The sequence below is a fragment of the Melospiza melodia genome, chromosome Z (genome assembly GCF_035770615.1).
Source record: "Melospiza melodia melodia isolate bMelMel2 chromosome Z, bMelMel2.pri, whole genome shotgun sequence".
NCBI classification, from domain to species: domain Eukaryota; kingdom Metazoa; phylum Chordata; class Aves; order Passeriformes; family Passerellidae; genus Melospiza; species Melospiza melodia.
In genome coordinates, this window is record NC_086226.1 from 15,678,952 (window position 1) to 15,704,419 (window position 25,468).

A 25,468-nucleotide genomic window follows, 5' to 3' on the forward strand; every position below is an offset into this window, starting at 1 on the left:
GGAAGACTTTTCAGCATTTATCACCTGCAAGAAAACAGAAAAAAGAGGAGCTAAAAAGAGACAAAATTCAGTTCATTCAGCAGCCAGGGAGAAGGAAAGAGGAGTGAGAGAAATGTTATGTAGTAAGGAGTTTCAGCACAAAACAAAATAGCCATAGCAACTTCTAGTAAAGTTGATATACTCATTCCTGCTATTGCATGAACATTGCATGACAACATATAGTTTTACAGTTATATGGTAAATATGCCTTTCCTGTCAAGATACTGACCACCAGTGTCTGTGTCTGCATTTTTAGACACAGTGTCTGTTCTTCCATTAAGCCTTGAAATTCATTGATTTTACATATCTATATAGACATATAAATAATGTAGAAGAAAACTGGCATACAGAAAGTCACATTTTGTAAATATAATGGTCTGGAAGCTAGAGGCATTCCATATATATTCAAACTAGGAAACAAGACTGTGTACAAATCTCTTTTTCAGGAGGATTCTGTAGTGGAATAATTTTAGTTATTGTCAAGTCAGTTCTCCTCTGTTGGTTGGCATTTAGGGTGGGTCAATATTAGAGATAATTAGATTAATCCTGCTCCTATACTGTTTTTCTCACAGTTAGATATATGTATTTTGTAGTGTAAATGACATTACTCAACAGCTTCATACCAAAATATTTGTAGAGGTACAGCAGGAATTAATAGGCTGATGCTGAAAGAGACAGATTAATCTGTATTTGCCATGTATTCTGATGGATTTTAATCAAGTGTACTCTTTAAAACAAAGCTAATTACTATGGAGAATTTTTGAGGCATTTTGGATTATTACAGTTTTATTTTCTTTCCTTAGTGAATTCTTCATGCCAGGATTGGTTGATACACATATTCATGCTCCTCAGTATTCATTTACTGGTACAAGAGTAGACCTGCCTCTTTTGCAGTGGTTGACTGCTTACACATTCCCAACAGAAGCCAAATACCAGGATGGTGGTTTTGCAGAAGAAGTGTACACCAGAGTTGTTGTAAGTCCTGCAAATGACATTTGCCTGCTTGACAGCATTCATTTTTGTGTAATATAGGCATGTTCTCAGAAGGCTGGCAGAAAGAGTAGAGAAAGTTTTATTGTCATGGAAACCAGATAAAACCAAGATAGCCACTGTTCTAATTGCTAGTCAAGATTGTCTGTTACTAGTTACAGTCTTGTTCTCTTGTTGTTGGCAGTAGAGTTAATTTAATCACAAGGTTAACAATGAACTGTTTATCACCTTTTCTGAATATAATGACATCTACTAATCTCAGCAACTAATCTACTCTCAGAAATAGTACAGCCAGCAGGTGCAGACAACGTCAATGTAGCAACAGCCAAGCATAGTAAAAAAAAAATTAATTCAGAGAATGTTTACTTTCTTCTACAAAAGTCCTCTATTACGAACCCACCATCTGAATAAAAACACATGAAAGAGAAGATACTTCTGATGGATGACAGATCTGGGATATTCTGGAGTAGTAAAGAAAGTCATTGCTGCTGCTGAGGTCTTTATAGTGGGAATGTCTTTCACTCCAGGGGCCTTAGAAGGAGTCTCTCAGTGGTATTGTGGGTCGAAGAAAGACTGTGTTTGAGCTAGACTGGTTCTGAGCACTATAAAGTCTTTAAAATCTGCTGGATCTTAACAGCAGCTAGGTCATATTGCAGAGTACTAGTTCTGGCCTATAACTGATATTTATCCTTTAATATGTGGACTGAAATATCTTCAACAGATGAAATTATTTGTCCAGCATAATTTGCCTTGCATTTGTCTATTACCCTGGAAGTGTCTGCTGCCAATATAATAACATAACAAATCTGAAATAAATAGTTATGCTGTTCCCTGCCACACAAATTTTAGAAGAAATTACTTTCTGCCATCTGCCATGATAAAAGCATGCGGGAGCAGCCTGGTCATAAGCACTTTTAAGCCTTCAAGTGCTTGAAACAGAGAGGTGGCCTCACCTTTGAGCCGTGTGCCCAGCACGCTGTTACCGCGCGGGCTGAGCCACCCCAGCACATCCAGAGACCTCACCCTGCAAGGTGTGCCACAGAATCACCTGGAAAAGAGCTGCCAGAGAGAGGGGCAAGTTGGCTGTGGGAGCCTGAGCACCACAGTTAGGCTCTCCCCACGTGAATCAAATAGAACAGGGTTAGGAAAATGTCTTCACATGCGGAAGATACATAATACCACCCTCTGCAGTGTTTGAAGGGGCCAGTTATAACCTTCATCTGTTAGAAACAGAACTAAACTTTCATGGAGCAGATGTCTTTTCATAAGTTTCATTGTGCTTATGAAGTTGTAATGAAAAAACAGTCGATTTTTTCAAATCAAAGTCCTGTTTCCAACAAATGCCTTCTATACTCAGCAAAAGAAACAATTTAGGTGAAATTTTCCTCCTTTTAGTTGGAACTTCCTCTTTGTGCTGATGATTTGGAAAGAGAATTTTTTTAGATTTACTTTAACAATATTGTTAGGATTTCAGAAGTAGAGAATTCTGAATTTTAAAAGCTAGAAGAGACAAAGGTAACTTGTGTTTGTAATGATATTGCTATTTTGAGGAACTTTTAAAGATTTCAATTTGAATATTGTAAGGAAAAGACAGAGCTTGGCTTCATGTTTGTCAAATAATTAACTCTACCCTTCCTCTAAACATTGTGTGGAATGTCCCACGTTTATCTCGTTAAAAGAAATTTAAGAAATTCTCAAATTATTTGGCAGCCAGAATGCAAAAGCATAGCGTAGGTCTGTATGTTGGATAAGTGGTCCACATAGTTTGTATCAGTCCCAAGGATGAGAGAAGCTACAAATTTCATCATGAATTAATGTAACTAAAATACCTGATAATTTACTATTATGTTCCCCAAAGGTAATACAGGGATTTCCTTTGGTATATTAGATAAATAATTAACTCATAGTTTGAGTGGTTTTGCTCAGTTTACTTTTACATTTAAGTTTGATACTTGGTATTTGAGGGCAACAAAGGTTTTTGATACATGAAAACCTGACTTGTTTTTCCAGCTAGATCAGGTTGCTAAAAGAAAACCACCATGTTCCCCAAAAACCTTTCTTTGCTAACACTACACAAACGGTGCTTCACCATCAAAATTGGAGAGCCTTTCATAATGAGGAAATAAAAAAAATTACTAGTTGTTTGTATTCCTAAATATAAATTGGAGTATTTCCACTTTGGAGAAAGGAATAATAACTGGTTTCTATGGGTTTAGCTGCTGTAAAAATTTTGTGAGCAGTTTTTTGTATTTAGTAACCCTCAGACTTAAAAAAGTTTTTATGAAATTAAAAATCTGTATTTTTACCTTCCCACTTCACTGCAAAATTTCACAATAACTAAATGTTCTTGCGGCATGAAATGAGACTTCCTGTTCTGCATTTTGGCAGCTATGTTGGCTTTTTTCTCAGACAGTTGAAATTGATTTCTTTTTTTAGAGACGAACTCTAAAGAATGGCACGACTACAGCTTGCTACTTTGCAACAATTCACACAGATAGTTCCCTTCTTCTTGCTGAAATTATAGGTAAGTCTAACAGAGAGTTTTGAAGGATTATGTGGGTCGTGTTAGTTGAAGGAAACAATGTTTAGGAGTTTAAACTAGCTAGGGATCTGCCTTTCTCCTAATTTGTTTTTTGTTCATTGACAATTCACCTGTCACACTGTGTCCCCAGGCCCCACCTGTTACCCATGTTCATTTAAATACCTCTGTCCTGCTTGCTGCTCCTTCTCTCCTCATTCCCAAGTCTGCTGCTGGCTGAGCTTGAATTAGGTCTGCTGGACTTGTTCTTCAGCTGCTTTTTCTAACCTTTTGTTATTTGAGGTTTAAAAGAACTGAATGACAGGAGGCCCAGTTGGTGCATTAATTTCCTGATACACTGAGGTTTCATGATAATCAATATCAAAAATCTTCACACACCCTCTGAAATCAGAGAAGTGGAAGCTGCATCAGAATCTTTCCCTTCTGTTCATGGTTGCAAATGCCTGCTTGAAAATGTTTTTGTTCTTGCAGGATTTCTCAAGGCTCAGACAGCTCATAAAGCAGAGAAATTTAATAACAACCTCAAATTTCATCAAAAATGAGCTATTCTGATTTATTTGGAAAATTTTGAAGCCATTGCATTAAACAACTCAAATAGTAAAAGTGGACAAAGCGATCTGATTTTAAAACGCATTTGACAGTCTAGGACATTATATGCATATTTTACATATGATTTCTGATTTTTTCATCTAGCATGGGTAAATCTCAAGAAAGAGGCCAGAATAGATCTGGAAACTTCTCCCTCTAACTGGCCTGTTAACAATCTTTGCCTGTTAGCAAAAAGAGCGATGGTTTGCTACGATCTTTATGCCTTCTCTCATCTTCAGGTAGTCATCTACTGCAGCTACTGTACTTTGATGCTTGTGTTTCTCATCCTTTGTGTTACAGCTGTCTTCACAGGCTACCATTAAGAATTCTGGTTGTGGCTAAACTAGTAATCTACTTCTTATTTATGAGTATTAATGTGGAAGACAGCTCCTATTTAATGTTGTTTGTTTCCTTCTTTTTGTCTTTTCTTTTTATCCTTAAAAGTCACACGAATAATCCTAACTTAGAGACAAGGCAGGAGCATAAATTCTGGTCATCCTAAATGGAGCCGGGTGGGGTGGAATTAATTTTTTTTATTTCAGTACAAGCTTTGGTAATGGTTTCTGAGAACCAGTGATTCTGAGCTTTATATTCTAATGCATCTCAACAGATAAATTCGGTCAACGAGCATTTGTTGGAAAAGTCTGCATGGATGTGAATAACAGTGTGCCAGAATACAGAGAGATTACTGCTGACTCTGTCCAAGAGACAGAAAGGTAAAATGATAAAATTGATGGTATAACCTTTTAAAGTAAGATTTTTGCTACATCTGAAAAGTGGATGCAAACCTGTCTAAGAGCTTACTGGTGTGAATTTATTAGCAACAAGTTTTTTTGTTCCAACAGTACTATCCCCTACAGTCCTGGCAATTCCTGCAAATCCTGGCAGTTCCTGAAAAAGTTGCTGCACAGCCCAAGTATCATCCCTCTGGCTTTTCTGAAGAGAGGGAGAAACCACAGATCTAGGGTTTGAGAGGATATGTCTGTTTTCTTCTGCCTCTTTTCCCTTTCACAGCTCTGTGTGTGGAGGTCCTGGGGCCTGACATACAATGGTGAGGTGGCAGCCAGTTCCTTCATCCCCATTAACGTCTAAGCTATTTCCTTCCATCATTTATGTTAAGACTTAATTCAAGCTGTAGAGCTCAGCTCTCATATACCCCATTTTAAACATCTCTTCTCCATCACAGCACCGGTCAAACCACTCCAACATGCAGCTGAGAGAATGAAGGGGAATCAAATGAAGGCAATATTTGTAGTGGAGGAGAGCCAAGACTGGATTATTGCAATTTACTATCATGTTTCTCTTGTCTTTTGCACCCATGCTCAGAAAACAGTTAAGCAGACATACAGCTCTTCTCATAGGACTATCTATTTACCTAAATAAATGTTTCAGATGTCATGCTGAAAGAGAAAGCCTCTAAGAGTAATATAGATATCTTTTGGCACTTGTGTGAGGTTGCTCCCTTGTTTTTACAAATCATGCTAAAGGCGTGACAATAAAAGTTAGAAATAGTAATGTATTTCTACAGTGTTTATATTTAAAGAAATGTTTAAAACATGCAGTGTGAGTTACCTTCACTCTTCTAACCTTTGTTTCCCTCTATGTAAATCCCCAGTTTCCATAATACGGTCTGAAAGAAGCAGAACTTCCAATTCGGATAGTTTTAAAAGCTTCAGAAGGATCTAAATAGCTTTCTTTCAAATATCAATCTTCTGCCTCCAATTAATTCCTTTTTGATTGTGTAAAAAGAAATTATTCTGAAGTTTGGGTGAGAGGTTGGCACAAGTACTCCATAGCTGTCTAGGGAATGGGGCTGTGTGCTTCCTGGCATGGATCTGGAGCACTTACCCAAATCACAGCAGTACAGCTGCAGAAGGACGAAAAAGCTGCTTCATTAAGAGGGTAACATGTTAGTTGGGTTTTTGTTGCTTGGTTTTTTAAGAATCTAAGAAATGTGATCTGTCACACTGTCAGAAAATGGACTACACTCATTTCAGTTACTTAAAGTCAACATTCAGAAATATTTATATTGTATGCATGGAAATAAGATACAATTCCAAGTACCTAATATATTAAATTTAAATTCATCAAGAATTTGAATCTATCATTCTTTGTCAAAGAGGATTGAATAAAAACTTGGGGAATTGAATTCTAGATTACCATATATGGTATTATTAGTTATAGTCAGCTGTAAAGATGAGAACCTGTGTTCAAGTCTGTTCTGCTATAGAAGACAGTGATTTGAAGCTGAGCTTCTTTCCTCATAGAGAAGCACATAAGCCAACAAACTATAACCTATATTTGCAAAACATATTTCATCACATTTCATCAGTTTTGAAACAGCTCACACTGTTCAAAGAATGTGAGAAAGAATGAAAGCAGCCACATTGAAATTTTGGCTTGTCAACTGGGCATTATATTTCTATTAAACTGTGTATTTTATTGATCAAGTTCTGATCATAAAGCTTCTGATTAAGTGTGATCAGGTTAATTGGTAAGAGGAGAAAAAGGCAGATGGTAGCTAATTCACTTGGCATTTTAGCTCTCAAAGTAAGACAATGGTGGGCCCAAACTCCTTTGGTGATTGCAGAAGTCAAACTCAGGTTTCTTGTTTCCATCTGGTGATCTAGTGCAACCTTCAGGGCTGTGAATGTAGCCTCTAGCATAATTTTCTTTTTCCTCTGAAGACATTTGAAAAAATTGATACAATATTGTTGTGATCAAAATTATACAGTTTACTTACTATGAACTATAACAAAAAAATTCACAGAGATCCTGTCCAGAAAGCATTTCAAACTGTCTTTCACATGTCACTTACATACACTGAACAAATGGGCTTTGAAAGAATTTCCTCCTTCCAAAGTAGGAGGAAGCTTAATTTGCTCATCTGCATTATCCATAGTGACTGCTTAGGGTTTTTTGTAGAGGTCTGAGTGGCATTGTATTTAGCAGAGTAAGTAAATCTTTATTTTCTGGAAGGTAGATAGTCTATACACTAACATTAATATAAGATTTCCAAAAAAATCAAGGCTTCTTTAAATGAACGAGGACATATGCCTCTACTGCAAGATATAAAATATTTTTGCATCTTTTAAAACTTGGATTTGAAAAGGTTTAAACACTGCAATTTGAATTCATGGACAAACAAATTAAAGTTTGGTTTGTTTTTTCCTTCTTCAATATTGCAGTTGTAGGTTATAATTATGTTTTCAATTCATATAATGTACCATGTGTTTGGTTTTCAGGGAGAACTCAGAATAATTACTACTTGTCTAATGCTAAGTATTGCAATGAAAAAAACATTTGCATGTTCAGAGTCAAATTCCAAACTAGCATAATTGGTGTCACTATGCTGACTTCATTGTGTTCTCTTTTTTTATTTCATCTGAAAATCTGGCTCAAAATTTTGTAAAACAATTGATCTGTCAGAAATGTTTTACAGGGTATCCAAGTATGTATTTTTTATATTTTTCATAATTAATAACATAGAGGACAGATTTATAGCAACTTTATTTCTACCCTTTTCCAGGTTTGTTAGAGAACTACTGGAAAAGAAAGTAAGTAGTGTTCTTTATTGAATTCACTTCTGTATTCAGAAAATGCTGTGTAAACACATGAAATAATTAATCCTGCTATCCAAATCTGTTGTCTTAGCTACAAATCAATAAATATACATATGTCTGTGTAATAGACAGATATCATCACTCTGAAAAATGTTCTGGTCATGTTGAGAAAGGTACTTGTAACAGTGTAAAATCAGTTTTCTGTTCTCAGAGCAGTGCAATGTTCTGCGTGTTTCTCTACTGAGTTAAAAAACCTTGCTTCCTAGAAAGGATGATTTTCTTGTTAAGAAAGGTGGAATTCAGTTTAGCACTCTTAGTATAGAGATAGACAGACTAATTGAAGGAATTCTCACCAGCAGAAATCACTATTCTTTTAGTAAAGTTACTAATCCACTATAAAATGAGTATTTTGCGTCAGTACATGTCTTAAAGTGTGTTTCTAATAACCTTCATGCTTCCACTCCAGTGGTAAAGATAGAAGTTTACACTCCAACATTATACACAGCAGGACTTTTCTGAGTACTTTTCTTATCAGCCTTTGGTTTTCAGTGGCTTCTTTTGACATCCCACCTCAAAATATTCAAGAGCAGCTGCCTGGAGTTTAATGCCTAATCTGAATGTCTCACTTGAGTTAGTTGGCTAATTTGCAAAGACCTGAGCTCCTTTTTTCTGGGAGATAATACAAGGAACTGCAGTCCAAGTTATCACTTACTGGCTTGTGCTAAACTCTGGCCTCTGACTGGTGACAGAATTGCAGTCCTGCTGACTGTTGTTTTAGGAAAATTTTAATCTAGAGATGCAAGGTGTAAACCTCTGTAGTTTTTAGTGTCTTCTCCCCTGTTTCCTGTATAGCATATTTGATTATACCACCATTCTTCTTGTATAAGGATTTCAGGGGTTTGTCGTTGTTATGAGTAAAGAGGATTGAACAAGAAAATGGCTTTGGTTTTATAGAACTTGCAGTTTTGCATAATTTTATCTTCAATGGTCATGGAAGTGTGACTGAAAAAAATCTGGCCATTCAACTGACTTCTCATCATGCATTTAGACTGTTAGCAAATATGAAAAACTATCCAGTGCTGCTGAAGGCTGGCGAAATTTCAGGGACTTGATTAAAGTTCAAATAAAAACACGTTCTTTAATAAAGTTCATTAAAATTATGGTCAGAAACTCCCCCTTTCATTCTCTGTTTCTGCAACGAGATGTCTAATGAAAGAAGGGAAATGACTATACAGCTTAATTTGAGATGGCAAGGATGCAGCAAGCAGTAAGCAATGAAGACAAAATGTAACTGCCGTGTAAATGCTAGTCTTATGGTTGCTGAAATATATACGTAGAATGCAAACGCCATCTTCTATTATTTTCAGTATCCCAGAGTACAGCCTATCATAACCCCCCGCTTTGGCCCCTCCTGCACAGAGGACTTGCTGAATGCCCTTGGGGATTTGGCGCAAACCCACGATCTCCATGTGCAGGTAAGCTCTCAGAGCTCTGTGTGCCATTTGAGTGGTGTGGACAGACAGCAGGCTGACCATCTAAAGATGCCTTTGATCTCAGCATCCACTCTGTTGTAGGCTTGTTCTCTCTTTCACTTCACAATAACATCGTGTATTATTTTATCATCTTCCTAAAATTGGAAGTGGAGCCATTGTGTCACCACATCACTGAGATGGACAAGGAACAAATGGAGCTATTTCTTTAGGTTCTATGAAAACTTGTTCAGGTCTGATGAAAAAAGAGATGCAAGGACTAGATGGAACTATAGGCTTTACAGGCACTATTTTTTATGAATGTATGTTTAGCACCAGTAGATTGCTCAGAAGGTTGCAATGTCAGGTTCAATGCTGTTTAAAGCACTTGCTCTATGCATTTTCTTATTGCAGAGTCACATAAGTGAGACTGAGGAAGAAGTCAAGCTTGTGGAGAACATGTTTCCTGCCTACCAGAATTACACTGAACTGTATGATAAAAACAAGCTGCTAACCAGCAAGGTAGCCACATTAAAAATTCCCAAATATGACTTAAATTAATCCATGTAGAGAATATGATGGTTTGATATATTTACCTGAAAAATTTGTTTTGTTCTGTGAAGGTCAGTGACATCTGGGGAAAAGTAAATTTGTTTTATGTTCTATGTTGAGGTGCTGGATCTTTAAACAAGCCCTCTGTGTTCCTAAGTATTTTAGAGGAAGTGAAAAAGAAACATATTTTATGCTACCTGATTAATTTTCTAAAGGCTCAAGGAGAATTAGGGCAGTGGGATTAGAAGGAGGCAAGATAAAGCTGGTGTTGTAGGAACTGTAATTCTTGGACAGTACCTAGTTATCCTTATATTCCAAGGATGTTACCCAGTCTTTCCAGTTTGCCTGAAGGTTTCTTCTGTGGTGTTACGTTAGGACCAGTAACATTTTGTTCCTATGGAGAAGCAGCCTTGCCTGTTAAATTCTAAACATCTGCCTCACTTGCAGACAGCTGCACTTTACTGCTCTGACTATACACAAGCACTCTCACCTCATTTTACCAACTTATTTTACTGAGCTTTGACAGGCACACTAGCCCGAAGAGTTGAAATTCATTACAGCTTTGTGCTGTTGAGATAAATGTCCTATACCTGCCCACAGTAATTACAGGCTAGAGACCCAGGGCACATCTAATTAGATAGTGGACTGCCCCTGCAAAAGTGAATATGAACAACCCAACTACAGTCAGCGTACCTAAACTTCAGTCAAGTTCATTTAAAAATTTGAGAGAGAATTTTCAGTCGCACAAGGGGCAGGTGGAAACTGCCAAGGAATTAGCTGCTGAGCTCCCATTTCTGTGTTTGAAATTTTACCCCAGTAAATGACTGACAGTAAATTTACCCCAGTAAATGTTCACTGTCCTTTTTGCTGAGAAATCAATATGGACTAGAGAAGTATGTACACAGAATTGACCTTTGCTTTCTTACGTGGTCCTTTGCGTGCTGATTTGGTGTGCAAGTGTTCTAAAGAGCATATTTGTGCTGCAAAAGCACAGGTCTTAATTCTGTGACTTGTATGCACACAAGTGAAAATGGTCATGAAAAATCATGATTACTGATGCCTTCTGGAGTCAGGCCCCTGGATATTTGGGTAAGGATGCTATTAAACACAAGCATAGCAGCAGAACCTCAGATATTGTCTCCCAATCCACTCAAACTAAGACACCAAATCAATTTTTTAAAGTGTTTTAAAAGCGGGTGGTTTTTTTTGGAGCTGTTGCTGAAATGTTTCTTTCCTTTTAAAAACAGCACAGATTGGCAGGGATATGGTTCAGTAGCTACCATACGTAGGTCCTTATCTGAAGATGAGGCTATTCTCTTTGTGTTTTCAGCTACAGTGAGCTTGATGAGTAGAGATGAGAGGGGTACAGTGCCATTAGGAGATGCTCAGTGGAAGCAGTCTCAGTGCCATGCTCAATTTTATGTGCAGATTGCAAGATCTAACAGAGCTCTTGCTCCTCTCTTTCAGGGGGCATTTGGCATATGAGGTAATGCCAATTAGATTTGAATGGGAATAATTGGTTTATCCACTATTAAATTATCCTATCCTATCCTATCCTATCCTATGTTTTTCTTGTGAATTTATTTTTAAAGTCAGTTATGTTGGCTAAAAAGTAGAAGTAATTTATCAGTTGCATAAAAATTAATTATATTTTACATAAAGAATATTTAATCTCATTCTCTTTCCCTGGTGCAAACCTTTAGAGAGCTAATAGGAAACATGCTAAGAGTACATACATCTTCCATTTTATTGGATGTTTTCCTAGCCCGAGTACTTAACCTCTGTGTTAGCTACAAAATATAAATTGTAGGCTTGCTACAGCACTAGGACAACTGGGAAGTTCTCGCTTTTGTCTTTGGTCATAGCAGTCACTGCAAGAGCAAATATCCTGTATTCTTATATTTAAAAAATGCAAAAAAGCTGAAGGAATGATATGTCAGGCACATTGAAGTTAATCAGCTTTTCCCTTGTGGGTTTTAAGAGCTTAATTCAAGAAGTGTATTAATTTCACTAAATGGTAACCTATCCTTTTTGGCTATTTAAAGAAGTGCAGCAAACCTCATAGCCACAGAAATAAATGAAATATTGAGTAAATTTGTGATTCTCTTTTTCTTTAGACTGTGATGGCACATGCCTGTCATCTTTCTGAAGAAGAGCTGAAACTTTTTAGTCTTCGTGGAGCTGCAATTTCACATTGCCCCAATTCTAACTTTTCGTAAGTTAAAAAAAAAAGGAATGGTGCATATTTAAATAAAGATGTTGTTTGTGTAGTACCCTGAGTCAGTGCTACCATTACAAAACTATGATATAGAAGGTATATGATACCTCATTACACCATAAATGACATATTGGATTGAACATGAGTATTCATTATCCACTTCTGCATAGCATGCTCTGGACGAGTTTGTGGTCTTTCAGTTTAGTTATTGCATCTATATCCATATCTATATAAATACTTCTTTTCTAAAAATTTGTTTCTTTTGACTGTTCTCTCAGTAGTAGATGTCAGTGGAATCTCTCTTTTCCCCTGAAGTCTGCTAATGTTTTGGGGAAATGGACTATAAAGTCTTCTTTCTGTTGAACTGACATGAGATACTGCATGGTATCCGGACAGAATTAATAATAAACCAAATCTTGTACACATTGAAGGAAGGTCTTTGTCATAAAATGGCTCTGCAGCCCTGCTTCTCCTGAACTTTTTCTGCATGTAGCACACAGAACATGTTTCTTCTTCCAATCCAGGATGTGCAGCGGTGTCTTAAATGTGCAAAAGGTTCTCGAACACAATGTGAAGCTTGGTCTTGGCACAGGTTAGTAGTTTGCTCTGAAAATGTTTTTTTCTGGAAACCGTTGGGAGATACATTTACCTGTTCATATTTAAAAGTCAGCATGTCTCCAATTGCTGGTCCTCCTTTGTTTTCTCCACTTGAGTAAGCAAGTGTAGACAATTGAAATTCTAGGGTTGGTCCAAAACTCTTTTAAAACAAATTTAAAAAATTAGTGAAGAGTTTTGTTGCTGTTATGAGCTTAAACAGGGCCTGAACATCAACTTTTCAGGTTTCTGTTTTTGTGTTGTGCTCTATTCTCCTGACTGTGTGTGAGAGCACCTTTTTTTGGGAATTATGCCTTCAGAGACAGTGCTTAGCTGTAGAACTTGTTTGGTTTACCACATATGTCACTTCAGAATTTTGAATTAAAACCCGTAGAAATTTAACATAGAGATTTGTACCCAAAGCTTGTTTCTAAGACTCTGATCCCTTCTAGATGTTGCAGGTGGATATTCAGCTTCTATGCTTGATGCTATAAGGAAAACAATGGTGGCATCTAATAGCCTTCAGATCAATAAAGTGAATGAAACAGGATTAACTCTTAAAGAAGCTTTTCAGCTAGCCACTCTGGGAGGAAGTCAAGGTAAGAAGAAAAATTCTATCATGTGCACACAAAGAGCTACAGCTCTCTTTGATTATATGTCTTCCTGTCTTCATGGGAGATTCACAGATTTTCTGGTCCAGAGTGAAATCTAACTGGTAGGCAGAGATAATCCTTCAGTTTCTCATACTCACACTAGGCTTTTTAGAGAAGAATACTCTATTAATGCTGAGAGTTTAATAACAAAATCTTAATGGCTTTTCAGGGTTGTACATTTGCTTTGCAAAGATCCTCAGACTTAGTCATAAGGCTGTAAGTGCTTGTCTGTTTATTGTACCAGCTGGAAATTTGTTTTCTCAGCAACCATCGCCTAGAAGAAAAACTGAAATTACTGTAAAATCATGCATTCCATTTGTCATGAGTTTCTAATTTTGCTTGTGCTTTTTGAGCTGCCAGTGAGGCAGTTTGTTGCAAATCAAAACATCATGCAAATCACTCCTCACTCAGGGAAGAGGAGAAAAACAGGTTTTCCACCATGGTTGTTCAAAACACAGTTGCATTTGCAGAATGCAATCATGTAGTATATGGGTTATCCAGTTTTGGAGAACCAATTTTGCTGTAATCAGTGTGCACATAAAAATAGACACAATTAGAAAAGTTTTAGTATAACTGGTATGATTTAGCAGAGAGGAAATCCACATGTAAGTGAAAACCTATTATTGTTTCAGTTACCAGAAATGAGCTCACTACCTTCTAAAGCACTGGTCCCAAATCTTCTCATTGTAACCTGCCTGTAGCTGCCAATAAGCTCCACTGGGAATTATTAATGGAAGCTTAAAAGATGTAGTGAAAATGTCAATCAGGTCTTCTCAGAACTGAGTTTGAATTCCTGGAGAGTGTAATGGGGGAAACAAGACAGAAGATGAGCAGGGAACAAATAGTATTCTTTTTCCTGCAATATATATGCTGTTATATATATACTGTTCCACCAAGTGTGAAAATAAACTAGCTGAGACACAGAAAGGAAAACTTATAAAAATCCCAAACTCATATGTGTCTTCCCTTCCCAGCTACTCCTGTGTTTTTACTATATTAGGTTTCCTTAGTAAAGTGTTAATTTTTTATATTGATTTTAAGCTCTTTTATCCTTACTGAATCAATTTTAAGGGTAGAATATAAATTATTTCTACAAGCTTCCTGTAGCCTGGATACTGAAAGGAAAAATTTCAGTAGCAGAAATTTAAATGAGTGATTTTTTTTAAATAGTTTGCTTTGTTAAGACTTCTAAACACTTATCACCCTCTTGTGTTTAATCTAAAAATTGCATTCTGCTCAAAAACCTGAAGGAATATGAGATCATTTTTGTTGAAAGTAGTAGGTAATCAATATATTTCAGAATTTGTAGGAGTTTAAATGTCTTTAAGATATTGTGATATTCCTGCCACTCACAAACTTCAATGACTTCTTAAAGTAACTTCAAGACTGAATTTCCTTTATCAGTGCAATCTGAAAACAAATAAATTATTTGCAGGTATTATGCTCTTTGATGACTTAATTTCAGAGTATTGGAAAAATAGATTTAATTCACAGGTACTTTCTAGAAATTAAAAGGGCCCTAATTTATTTCTAAAGATGCACAGGGGTTTCTCTTTAGGAATTCTAAGCACTTGCAAGCACCCAGTCCCTGAAGATGAATTTGTAGGTTTTCAGGGTATGTGGACCTGAGAACTTTTGGTTGTAATGAAATTTTGAAAAAAAAGCTAAATAATAGACCACAAGGCAAGCCATAGAATCAAGTAGGTATGAGACCTTCAGACTGGCCATGATTATTTCTCCACACCATATTATTATTTGTTCCTGCTAATTGCAATTACCACTGGATACCTATTCTATTATCATATTACTATTGCAGTATGTCTATAAAAACTTTCAAAATTGCTTAAACTTTAAAAAAAATGCAGTCTAATACTGCCTTAGCAAGATGAATGTTATTATATGCTTTACTGTTTCTCATTGCCCCATTTGGATTTTGAATGTTTTTGGAATATAAGCCATTTTTTCTTAAGTGCTAACATATTATTCAAATTGGTTTTGGGTTTTTCCTTGTAATCATTGAAATTTTTGCTTGTCTTATGAATATTTCAAGTAAGTTCCAGGTACTACTACATGGTGGGAGGAGGCTGGTCCTGAAGACTTATTTGTGAGCTTATTTTCTTCCTCAGCTTTAGGACTGGATGGTGTGATTGGAAACTTTGAGGTGGGAAAAGAATTTGATGCACTGCTAATCAACACAAAGGCTTCAGATAGCCCTTTTGACTTGTTCTCTGCTGATGATTTTGAGGTAATCAGAACAGGATTGATGATCAGAACATGAATGGAAGTGATGGGGGAGGTCCATGATACAGAAGAGGTCCCTTGAGAGTGATTCTGGTGGCAGGAATTGGGTGTCCTACACCTGCGTGTTCCTGCATGTTCCATGGGGTTTCTGTTCATCAGAATATTGCTGACCCCAGTGACAGTGCCACAACACCATAGAAAAATGCATGTAATATTTTTAATGCACATCTTATTAGCCCAAGATGGCAATTACAGTTATGTATTTGCAGTGACAAATGGCAGCCAAGAATAAGCAATTTATTTTTAGTCAATACTTAGAGCTCAGACTGAAAAATCTCAGCCTGTTCCCAGAGAAAGGTTAGGTTGACTTTTCTGCATTGCTGTTACAAAATGAAGCAAGCACTCAAGATGGCTAATTTGAGTTAGAAGCACAGGTTTTATGTTAACGTTAAAGCAGTGTTGGTTTTATGGTAGGGAAACACCTTCTCATTCAAAAACCTTCTCTGACCAAAAAAGATAGTTAAGAGCAGTTATTGGAGTTTATAGGTGTCGTCAGACTACCTGGAAATAATTCCAGTTCTGTAAAAAGAATTATTTTTAAGTTTAAATCTAAACCTTTTAAGCTAAGTTGTTGGTCCTTAGCACTTTACAAAAATTTAAATTTTGCCTTGTTTTCAAAAAGCAAATTATGTATATTAAGTTTTTATTTCACTATTACTAAGAATATTTAGGGGAAGTGTTTTAATCAGTTCTTTCAAGCTTCAAATGATTATGAACCGGGACAGCACATATTGCTTTCTGAATTTGTTTTCTTCCATTTTTTCAAAGGACACTCTCCAGAAGTTCCTGTATCTAGGTATGTTTTGAATTTCAGCTCAAGTTGAATTCTCATTTCCTATATCAAATATCTCAATTAATATTGGGATTAATAATAAATGTATTTTTACATAAGTAAGTATACATTTGTTTGCAGTAATTAAATATATTTATTAAACTATTTTGTGAACATTAACATGTCCCCAGTAATTAGCATTAATATTTGACAATAGTAAATACAAACTGGCCTATGATTATAATTGTTTGTAAACATGTCCGGGCAGTGTCCGGGCTGGGGCTGTGTTGTGATGTTGGGGTGCCTGGTGCCAGCTGTGGCCACAGCTGTGTCATGCTGTAATGAGACTTTTGCCTTTCTGAGGAGCTGTCTCACCAGCTTTCTTGGTGGCTGGTTCGAAGCCAGTTCAGATACTGTGCAACAAATGGTTTTCTGTACAGATACATATTATTTTGGGGGTTTGGATCTACTGAATATACAGAAAATCCATTGCACTACTGCAACAGCTGAATGCTATGTTTATTTTTTTTTAAGAACACATGGGCTGCTAAAATATTTATTAATTTTTGTGGTAGCCCTGACTATTTCTCTCCAAATGGACTTTCTTAGTTCTAGGAAATGGTTGCTGCAAATAATGTGTTCCAAAACTGTTTTTTTAGACTGCATAATTGTCATTAATTAAATCAGTGTTCGTATTTATGAGCAAACCTCAGTTTTGACCATGTTATTTCAGGTGATGATCGGAATATTTCTGAAGTGTATGTGGCTGGAAAGCAAGTGGTTCCTTTTTCAAGCTCTGTATAAATCCATTTTCTGTTTGCAAAATATGCTGCTGATCATTCTGCATCTGATTTGGAAAAGATTGATTAAGTGCAGTGCCTGATCATCAGGAATGACACCTCACTTTTGGATAATGGTAAAAACTTGCATACATTGAAAATTTTGTTTGACCTTTCAAGAACTACTATCTGAAACTTTCATAGTTCTAGAGGGAATGGCTATTTAAATTTCTTTGTAAAAATAGCATTTGTGCATTGATTGGGGATTTGATGAATACCTTATTTAAAGAGGATACCTGCTGCTCTATTTAATAATAGTGTAGGAAGCATTATGTAGTACAATGAAATACTCATTTTCTATAGGAATTTAAATAAAAAACCCAGTGCTTGTAAATTGATTCTGCAGGTAATGAATATCATGGAAGACTGCAATTTCCATAATATTATTATCAAGTATGGAAAAATCAGTGTCCTTTTGGAGAATGTAGTTTTCAGTTTTTCCTATGAGCTTAAAAAAAATTAATTTAAAACGTTCTATTTTAAGAAGAGTTAAGTCTGAAGTGTGTGTTTATAAATAAAAAAGGGTCCTTATTTAAGAGTTTAGGATCGTCATTTGTAGTCAGACACTCCATTGAATTACCTTGATCTGAGTGACGGCTGAATGAAACTTCTCTTAAATTAGAAGCAGGCACTAAGATATCTCTGCAGGCTACACAAAGGCAAACAAATAAGGAGGGTTTTCTGGACTAGAGGAGGTACTTCATTTAGTTCAGCATCCTGCAGAATCTTCCCAAACTCATTTGCTCCTGACTGTTCAGACAGGATGATATGATGATGTCCCTTCTCCTTTCTGTAAGGGAAGTGAATGCATTTAAAAATTTCCAGGAGAAAGGGTCTCTTTCTGGCCATTACCACCTTTGACTTGAGGTGAAAATCATCACTGAAAATAGCAGCTCAGCTTTACTGTCCTCTTTGCGTTTTTCAATGTGGCAGCCATAATTCCAGCCCTGTAGAATTCCAGGATTCCAGGTAAAAAAATATGCCCTTTTTGTTTTGGAAATCTGTGTGACTTCCTTTCCTAAAATGGCATATTTCCCTGCCCTTTTTGTTTTCTTTTGGGTTTTTTTTCCTAAGTTTTTTAAATTTATTTTTTTAGATTTGTTTGATGAGGGGATTTCTTCTTGTTTCTCTATTACGTTTTTGCAACGCAAAGAATGTGCGCTTTAATTTCAGGGTCATTAGAGACCAATATTGTATTTAGACACTGTAAACATGCGTTGAATATGGTTTTAAGGCCTACTTCAAACTTCTTTGATTTCACCAAGCCTTGTTTTGCACTTTTATCTCACTGCCTGGGGATATAGGACTTACCTCTGTTTACAAAACAAGGGGGGTCACTGCACCAAAGTTTCACTATGTATCTACTTCAGAGAGAGTGCTTGGCCAACGCCACTCATAATGCTATTATTTTAAAAGAATTTTCAGAGCTTATGTATTGTTATGATTATGCTTTCATGAGACAGCATAGCGTCAAGGGGAAGTGTAACAGCTAATTTGGGCACTTTTAGCAGTACAGTCAGTGTTCAGTGTGGTTTTCTTGCCAAAGCTGAGGGGCTGCACCAACAGCAGGGAATGACCAGGAGGCGCCTTGCAGGCATCACCTGGATGCAGCCACTCCCTGGGAGCTGGCTCAGGTGTCCTGCTGCTTGCTGGAGGCACAACCCTCCTACCCACTATGTTCCAAGGCTCCTAAGGCTTTAGGAGTCAAGATCTAAGGATTAAGATTTACACATTCCATCAGGGTGTCTTCTCAACCATTATGTTTTGCATGTGTCCCAATCACCTACACGGTAGCACACTTGTTCAGCAAATAACCTTCAGCTTTCTAGCTTGCTTTCCTGATTCAGGGACATTTATTCTTGTGAATTTTGACATGAATTTAATTGACCAAATTTCACATTTCAAAGCCAAAGAACTGTGAGACACATGTTTTAATCCTCCCAGTTAATGTTTGAAACTATTTTTAGAGAATTACATGGTTTTCAGCTTTGGCCTTCCTGTGGCGAAGGAAGATGACACAGGCTTGTGTACAATGTATGCTAGTGCCCGACTTCTTTGTCTCCAGAGCTATGAATTAAATCTATGCTTTTATTTTAGTGATAGTCTTAACTGTCTCTGACTTAATTGTTTTCCCATTATTTTGTGGTGTTTTTAAGAAAGGGATTCAGCATTTCTTAAAATACTTTCGGGGGGTGGACAGATTACTTATTTGCAATATGAGAACATGCTAAAACTTTAACAAGTTCAGGACTACACTGCTGGCCCAATTATAAAGGGACTCTAGAATAACTGCTGCCATTGAGCTTTGTATCTGAATTTTTACTGGGTCATGAGCTGTTTGACTCCTGTTAAATTCAGGGACAAAGTAGGAACTCCTCTTTTGATTATAGCTTTTCTAATGTCTAGTATCCAGACATTACCCAGACATAGCAATGGAAAATCATCTTTTTAAGAATCTCAGCTGGAGGAGGAACTCTGCCTGCAGGTAGTGCCCTGGGCTGCCTGCAGCACTCTGCAATGCCCAAGATGGATAACATTACATTAAATACTGAGGTGTTAAGAGGTACAGGAAAGAAGTCTGAATTTGATGTTTGAGAGGCCAGTGGAGGAGTTCATATAAAAAATAAACTCATGGTCTTTTGACAGCAGCATTTAAATAGATTTGAATGGAGAAAAAAATGTGCTGCCAGAAAAGCTAAGTGGGGTCATCTAAGGCAGTCCCAAAAGCTTGTTCAGAGGAAGATGGCTTATGCACAAAAATTTAAAGGTTTTAGGTCACACAAAGAATGTAATAGTCAGAATTCTCTGAAGTAATTTAGGGAAAATTACTCACTAAGGATCACTAAGGATCCCACTGTAAAGTCTTGGTCCTTGAGACTCTGTGCCTGTGTGTAGATTGCCAAGATGTTTGTTTAGGTGGGGGAGGATCAGTGGATAAAAGGGGTTACTGCTGAAACTTCATGCACACTCTGTGCATCTCAAGACTACATCAATTCTGCTTCCTTGGTTGGTGACCCTACTGCATATGCACTTTGAAGCTGGCCAAGTAATGGATTCAGATTCTTAGTGTCTCTTTTGGACACTGGAGAATATTTGGAAGGCAGCTTAATTCTTGTATAGCAAACCACTCTGCAAACTGAACCAAGGTTCAACAAGGGAGAATGACTGGGAATTTAGAACAGTACTATTGTCTCAAACCAAAATGCTAATAGAGGCTAGAACTTGAACTATTCCCCATCTGTCCTCATCCCATCACAGAACTTAGTAGCTGAATACAAATTGAAGCAACCCTCTTCTACCTTCCTCCCTTTCCCCCAACACTACCCCCTTAAAAAACTAAACAACCTAAAAAATCCCAAACCTTAAGATGAAACAACTGAACATTAAGAGGATATGAGTATGTGGAAGAAAATAAAGGAATAATTTTCAGTCAGTATAAATTGAAAAATATGACAGTATAAATTGTTTGATTAAAGATAAAACCTCTGGAAAAATGTAAATGCAACAGATTCCAGATGTCTCTCCCCACAAGTTTTCTTACCAGATGGTGGATGAGATCTTTCTTTCTTAATATGTCTTTATGTTCAATGGTAGCACGCCATTCAGACAAAGGGAAAAAAAGGGTATTTGTGTAGAGCTTGCTTGTTGGGACAATATGCTTACTGTGTTCTATGGTCAGATGAGCACTTATTTATTATAAATAGAATGCATTTGAATTACTGTTATATGTTGATCTCATTGTGTCACTTTAGGTTTTGAAATACTAGTAAGAATTGCCTATGCATTATGCAGCATTATTTGAATTATTCATGTGTGGCAAGTGGAGTTCTGCACTTTAAAATGTTGCCTTGGCCTAATGTTTATATTTATGCTGTATTTTTGTGTAATCCTAAGGTTTTGTAGGGGAAAAAAGTGTATTTTTTCACTGTACTGAAATTTTCAGTAAGTTGGCTTTCTTTTAGAAAAGGGAACTTTAAAATTACCCTGTCTAAAATTCTGTGCCTGATTATACACTCATGAATGGAAAGAATTATAATGGTTTTATGAACTTGAATAGTAACATTTAATATAAAAAGAAGTGAAGATAAATAGAATTTTTTTCAAATAGAATTATTATAATGCAATGCAAATCAGCAAAAGGTATTACTGTTGAATAGCTACAGTTAAATTGAGCAAAAGAGAACACAGTTATTCTTGATAATTCATTTTAAAAAAATACTTAAGCCCAGGTTCTTTCAAAGGATATCCCAGTTTTAAAAGGAAAAGACATTAATGTCATTACTCAGATGACCTGTTTAAAATTATTATTTAAAGCATTTTCAGGAACAATCCATAACAGATGATAAGGTGGACATCTTTGAAAGTTCTGGATTTTCATTAATAAACTATGCTGCTTTATTTGCAGCCTGGTATGCGTTAGGAGTCAACTCACCTGTAAAATGATAGTGTAGAGTCACAGAATAATCTAGGCTGGAAGGGATCCTCAAGGATCATTGTGTTCAGCTCCTGGCCCTACATAGCACCATCCCCAAGGACAGGGAAAAAATTAATTTCAGAAGACATTTGAAAATACTGGTAGCAGAATACAAAATACTGCAAAGTAGAAAGGAGATCGATCTGAGGAGCTCATAAAAGGAAGATGATATGTCAGTAAAATTTTAGCCGTGAAATGCTCAGAGAAAAAGATACATTCCCAGGTAATGATCCATTAGATCATGGATGTCATTCCTTCTAAAAGTCGTGGAGGTCCAAAACCTGACCAAGTTGCCAAAGCCGTTGTTTGCATACTTAATAATAAATGCCCAGATACCTGCTCATGGCATAATTATGTAACTCTTCACAGCTTCTAGAGCTTGGCTCCAAGATTTAAATCAAAATTACCTGTAATGGCTCCAGAGGAAATGTAATGTAAGGGCATGTTATGTTTTACCTACACCTGTCCTGTGAAACATTGAGCACTGGCCAGAACGGAGGCTGAATTAGTCTGGTCCCAGTGAAGAATTTCTGTCTGTGCCTGCCCCAGACATCGTTCCCTGTCATGTGCCTGGTGATGCAGTGATAACCCAGTCCAGCACAGGCAAGCAGTCTGGTGTGACTGAAGTACTGAATACAAACTCTTCTAAATATCAGATTGTTTAGAAATTAAGCTCATTGTTGAGACCAATGCATACAATTTAAATGACACAATCATATATCTAGTAGTGAACTTCTAGATACTAGGACTTTGGCTTAAATCTCTGGGGTTTTTAAGTCCTTGCACTAAATGTGCAACAACTCATGCTTCTCTCAACAGAGAAACCAGCAAATTACATCCCCAAGGTATGAAAAAGAGTAACAACAAGAACAACAAATACCATTCTTGTGAGGCCAAAAGGACATCAGCAGCATTAACAACAATCTGTTGTTTGAAGTTAATAGAACTGTTAGTTTATGTGTAAAGGCTGAGCTCAGTTTCTGGGAGACAGTTTTCTGGAAACTTCAGTGGAAATTCTTTCTTAGAAAATGCCCAGAATCAGTGCGCTCCTACCAAAAGGTCCTTTGTGGCTTCTGCAGAGGCAGTCACTTCTGCAGAAGTGAATGCCTTATTCATGCCTAGATCCTCCCTTCTTTACCCTGTCATGACTCGTGTGTATTAGCTTTAATTCTGGTATTGGTTTGTGGTTTCTGATAGACTGAGTCTTAGTTTGAAAATAACTATGGTAAAGGAGTGGAGTCGAGGGAAAGATAAGGATAAATGGCAATCTTACACCAGTCTGCCTAATGCTCCAACACAAAATATTTGTCCCACCAGGTAGATGATTTACATTTGCACAGCTCTTAGACTCAATGATTTGGCTTAATGACTTGAGTCAACTCATAACAATTAAACCCAGTCAAGGCTAGGACATAAACTGTGAACAGCTGACAAATACATAAAGGTGTTTTACTGTGATCTGCACTTAAGCCATCAGCAGCTTTCCTTGGCCAAGTGCTCTGTGGCATATTTAGATACAGAAAACTGGAGATAAGCCAGCAGGAGAAGGCGCCAGTTTTGGTGACGACTGAAGGCTCTAAACTGCATCCTATCTGGCCTTGTGGCTTTGGAGCTGGGTTGTGTACTCCTCTAACAAATTTTAGTGATGAAGCTTTTAGAAAGGATTAGCATGTGCTCCTTACCTGAGGATGTTTGCATCCCTTGCTTCAAGACAAATTTTCTTTCCCCAAAGGAGAGTTCACACCTTGCTGAAGTAAGTTTTTCTGATGCTGATTTGTCTGCTTGTCACCTGTTGTGCATAAGCTCTGGTTCATGTGAAAATGCCTAACTGGAGTTAATGTTGTTGAATTTATCCTTCCTTTTGTACTTGTGCAGTTTCAAGGAAGAACAATGTATTAGGAGAAATGGTATATGCGATTTCCACTGTTCTGCTTGGTTTTGGTCACGCTAAATAGGAAGTCATGTACTGTTGAAACAAAATAAAGAGGCCTTGTGTTTACACCAACCCTCGTCTCTTTCTGTATTTGACTTTTGAGAATAGAGAGAAAGCTGACAAGCTGACTAATAAACAATGAAGGCCAAAATACACAGCAACATACCCTGTTCTCTGGGGAACCTGGGCAACAGCCCCCATCACAGGAATTTGCAAAAGGGGATCTTTTTTTCAGATTCAAAGCTCTTACAGATTTTGATGTATCTTTATTACCAAATTGTTGGCTTCATAAATCAAAGCCAGTGTTCAGTAGCCACTTTATTTTTTTTGTGTTGAAGTATACTGTCCTGAAATGCTTGCTTCTTCTGCTTAACAAGAGTCACATATCCTTTGATGCGTGTTTCTTCACTTTCTTATTTTTCAAAGTTTAGGCATAAAAATCTCCCCAGTCTAAGCATCAGTGAAACTCACCAGAAGTGGATTTTGTTAAAACAAAAACTGCCATAAGAAGACCACTAATTAAACACTGAGGAATTGTATACTGAAATGTTGAGAATTATGTGTAAGCTGTTATCAACTCGCTCAAAATTTTGTGCACAAGAAATAAAGCTGTTCTGAATTTTCATCAACCAGCAGAAAATAGAAGTGAAAGAAAACTTCTTTATAGACTACTTTTCTTACTAAGAGGGTCCATTTAGGCTTTCAGCATGGGAACTCTGCAACTTCACACTTTACTTTTGAAAAACACCATTAAGAAATGCTTTTGCAGTATTTCACTGGAGTACTCTGTTGAAACTTACCTGTTTAAAGTAGTGTGAGCCCCAGATGCGGGCAGAGTTCTTACAGTGTAGAGGGTTTCCAAGACAATTTGAAAATCTGAGAGCCTTTGGTATGCTCTCAGTAAATGTCAGTGTATAAATTGTCTGTTTCATTTCAATGAGTTGGTGCAGGCACAGTTTGTACTAGTGAAAACAGAGTTTGCAATCCCCCCAAAAAGTCACTGAATAATCTTGAATACTTTGCCAACGTAAATTTATCAGTCTTATCCCATGACTGTAAAGCAGAAATTCTTTTGGTTTGAGATCAGATACTGGATCATTTATATTTCAGCTTAATGGGTTTGCAGTTCATGACTTAAGAGCATAGTTAAAATGGAAAATGCAGATTGCTTGCCGTTTGCTTGTAATCTGTAATCAGCTGTCTTCCTTTCAAACCATGTGACTGCATTCTTACATTATTTTAAATTAAATATGGCCTTTAGGAATTACCTTAAAAATACAGCATAAAGGCCATGAAATCAAGCTGAAATACCAGCAATGCCTCTTCCTTTCATAATTGCTATTAGTTGTACCATCTCAAAATAAAAAGGATTTTTCTTCTTAGGAACTGAAAGTATTAAGCAGTAGGTACATTTTCATCCCAGTCCCTGCTTGAACCAATCTCACCTCCCAGCACAATGGTGAAAGTTCAGAGCTGTCAGAAACACAACTTCTCTGATAATTCATAGATATTCAACTTCTCTGATAATTCATTCAGAATGTCAATTCCAGCTAGCTAAGGGCAGCATTAATACTCACTGTATTCTCTTGGTGCTCTAAAAATTATTCCCTGGCCCCTTTTTTTTTTTTTGAGAAGGAATCCCTATTGTTGTATTTTTATGACTTGTGAAACAGCAAACAGATGTGCCACATGAGCTCAGCATTGCCTTGAAGGACACAGCAGCCAGTGCTGAGCAATCCTCCCTACCCCACCTGAAGGGCTGCCTCTGGGCATTTCCAGCATTGTTATACAAAATTCACTTGCTTCAAGGAGTAACAGGAAAAAGAGAAGAGTTTGAACTGTGTGTAACAGCTGATGCTGTTGCAGAAAGAGAGATTCACAGATTTTGTAAGCGTGAACCTATGAAGAATGGAAGAATGGCTACCATCTGCTCTGACCTTTCCA

At 36.9% G+C, this 25,468-nt stretch overlaps 1 protein-coding gene across 1 annotated transcript in view; it reads left to right on the forward strand.

Moving 5' to 3' along the window:
* GDA (guanine deaminase) overlaps positions 1-23,596 on the forward strand; it is a 29,500-nt gene extending 5,904 nt beyond the window's left edge. The window contains exons 3-14 of the mRNA XM_063180949.1: positions 843-1,014; positions 3,466-3,553; positions 4,767-4,872; positions 7,686-7,713; positions 9,087-9,194; positions 9,603-9,710; positions 11,858-11,955; positions 12,483-12,550; positions 13,005-13,151; positions 15,332-15,450; positions 16,275-16,302; positions 17,012-23,596. Of these exons, the coding sequence (XP_063037019.1) occupies positions 843-1,014; positions 3,466-3,553; positions 4,767-4,872; positions 7,686-7,713; positions 9,087-9,194; positions 9,603-9,710; positions 11,858-11,955; positions 12,483-12,550; positions 13,005-13,151; positions 15,332-15,450; positions 16,275-16,302; positions 17,012-17,082 (1,141 nt within the window). The 3' untranslated portion in view covers positions 17,083-23,596. The remainder of the gene's footprint in view (positions 1-842; positions 1,015-3,465; positions 3,554-4,766; positions 4,873-7,685; positions 7,714-9,086; positions 9,195-9,602; positions 9,711-11,857; positions 11,956-12,482; positions 12,551-13,004; positions 13,152-15,331; positions 15,451-16,274; positions 16,303-17,011) is intronic.
* Positions 23,597-25,468: the final 1,872 nt, after the last annotated feature.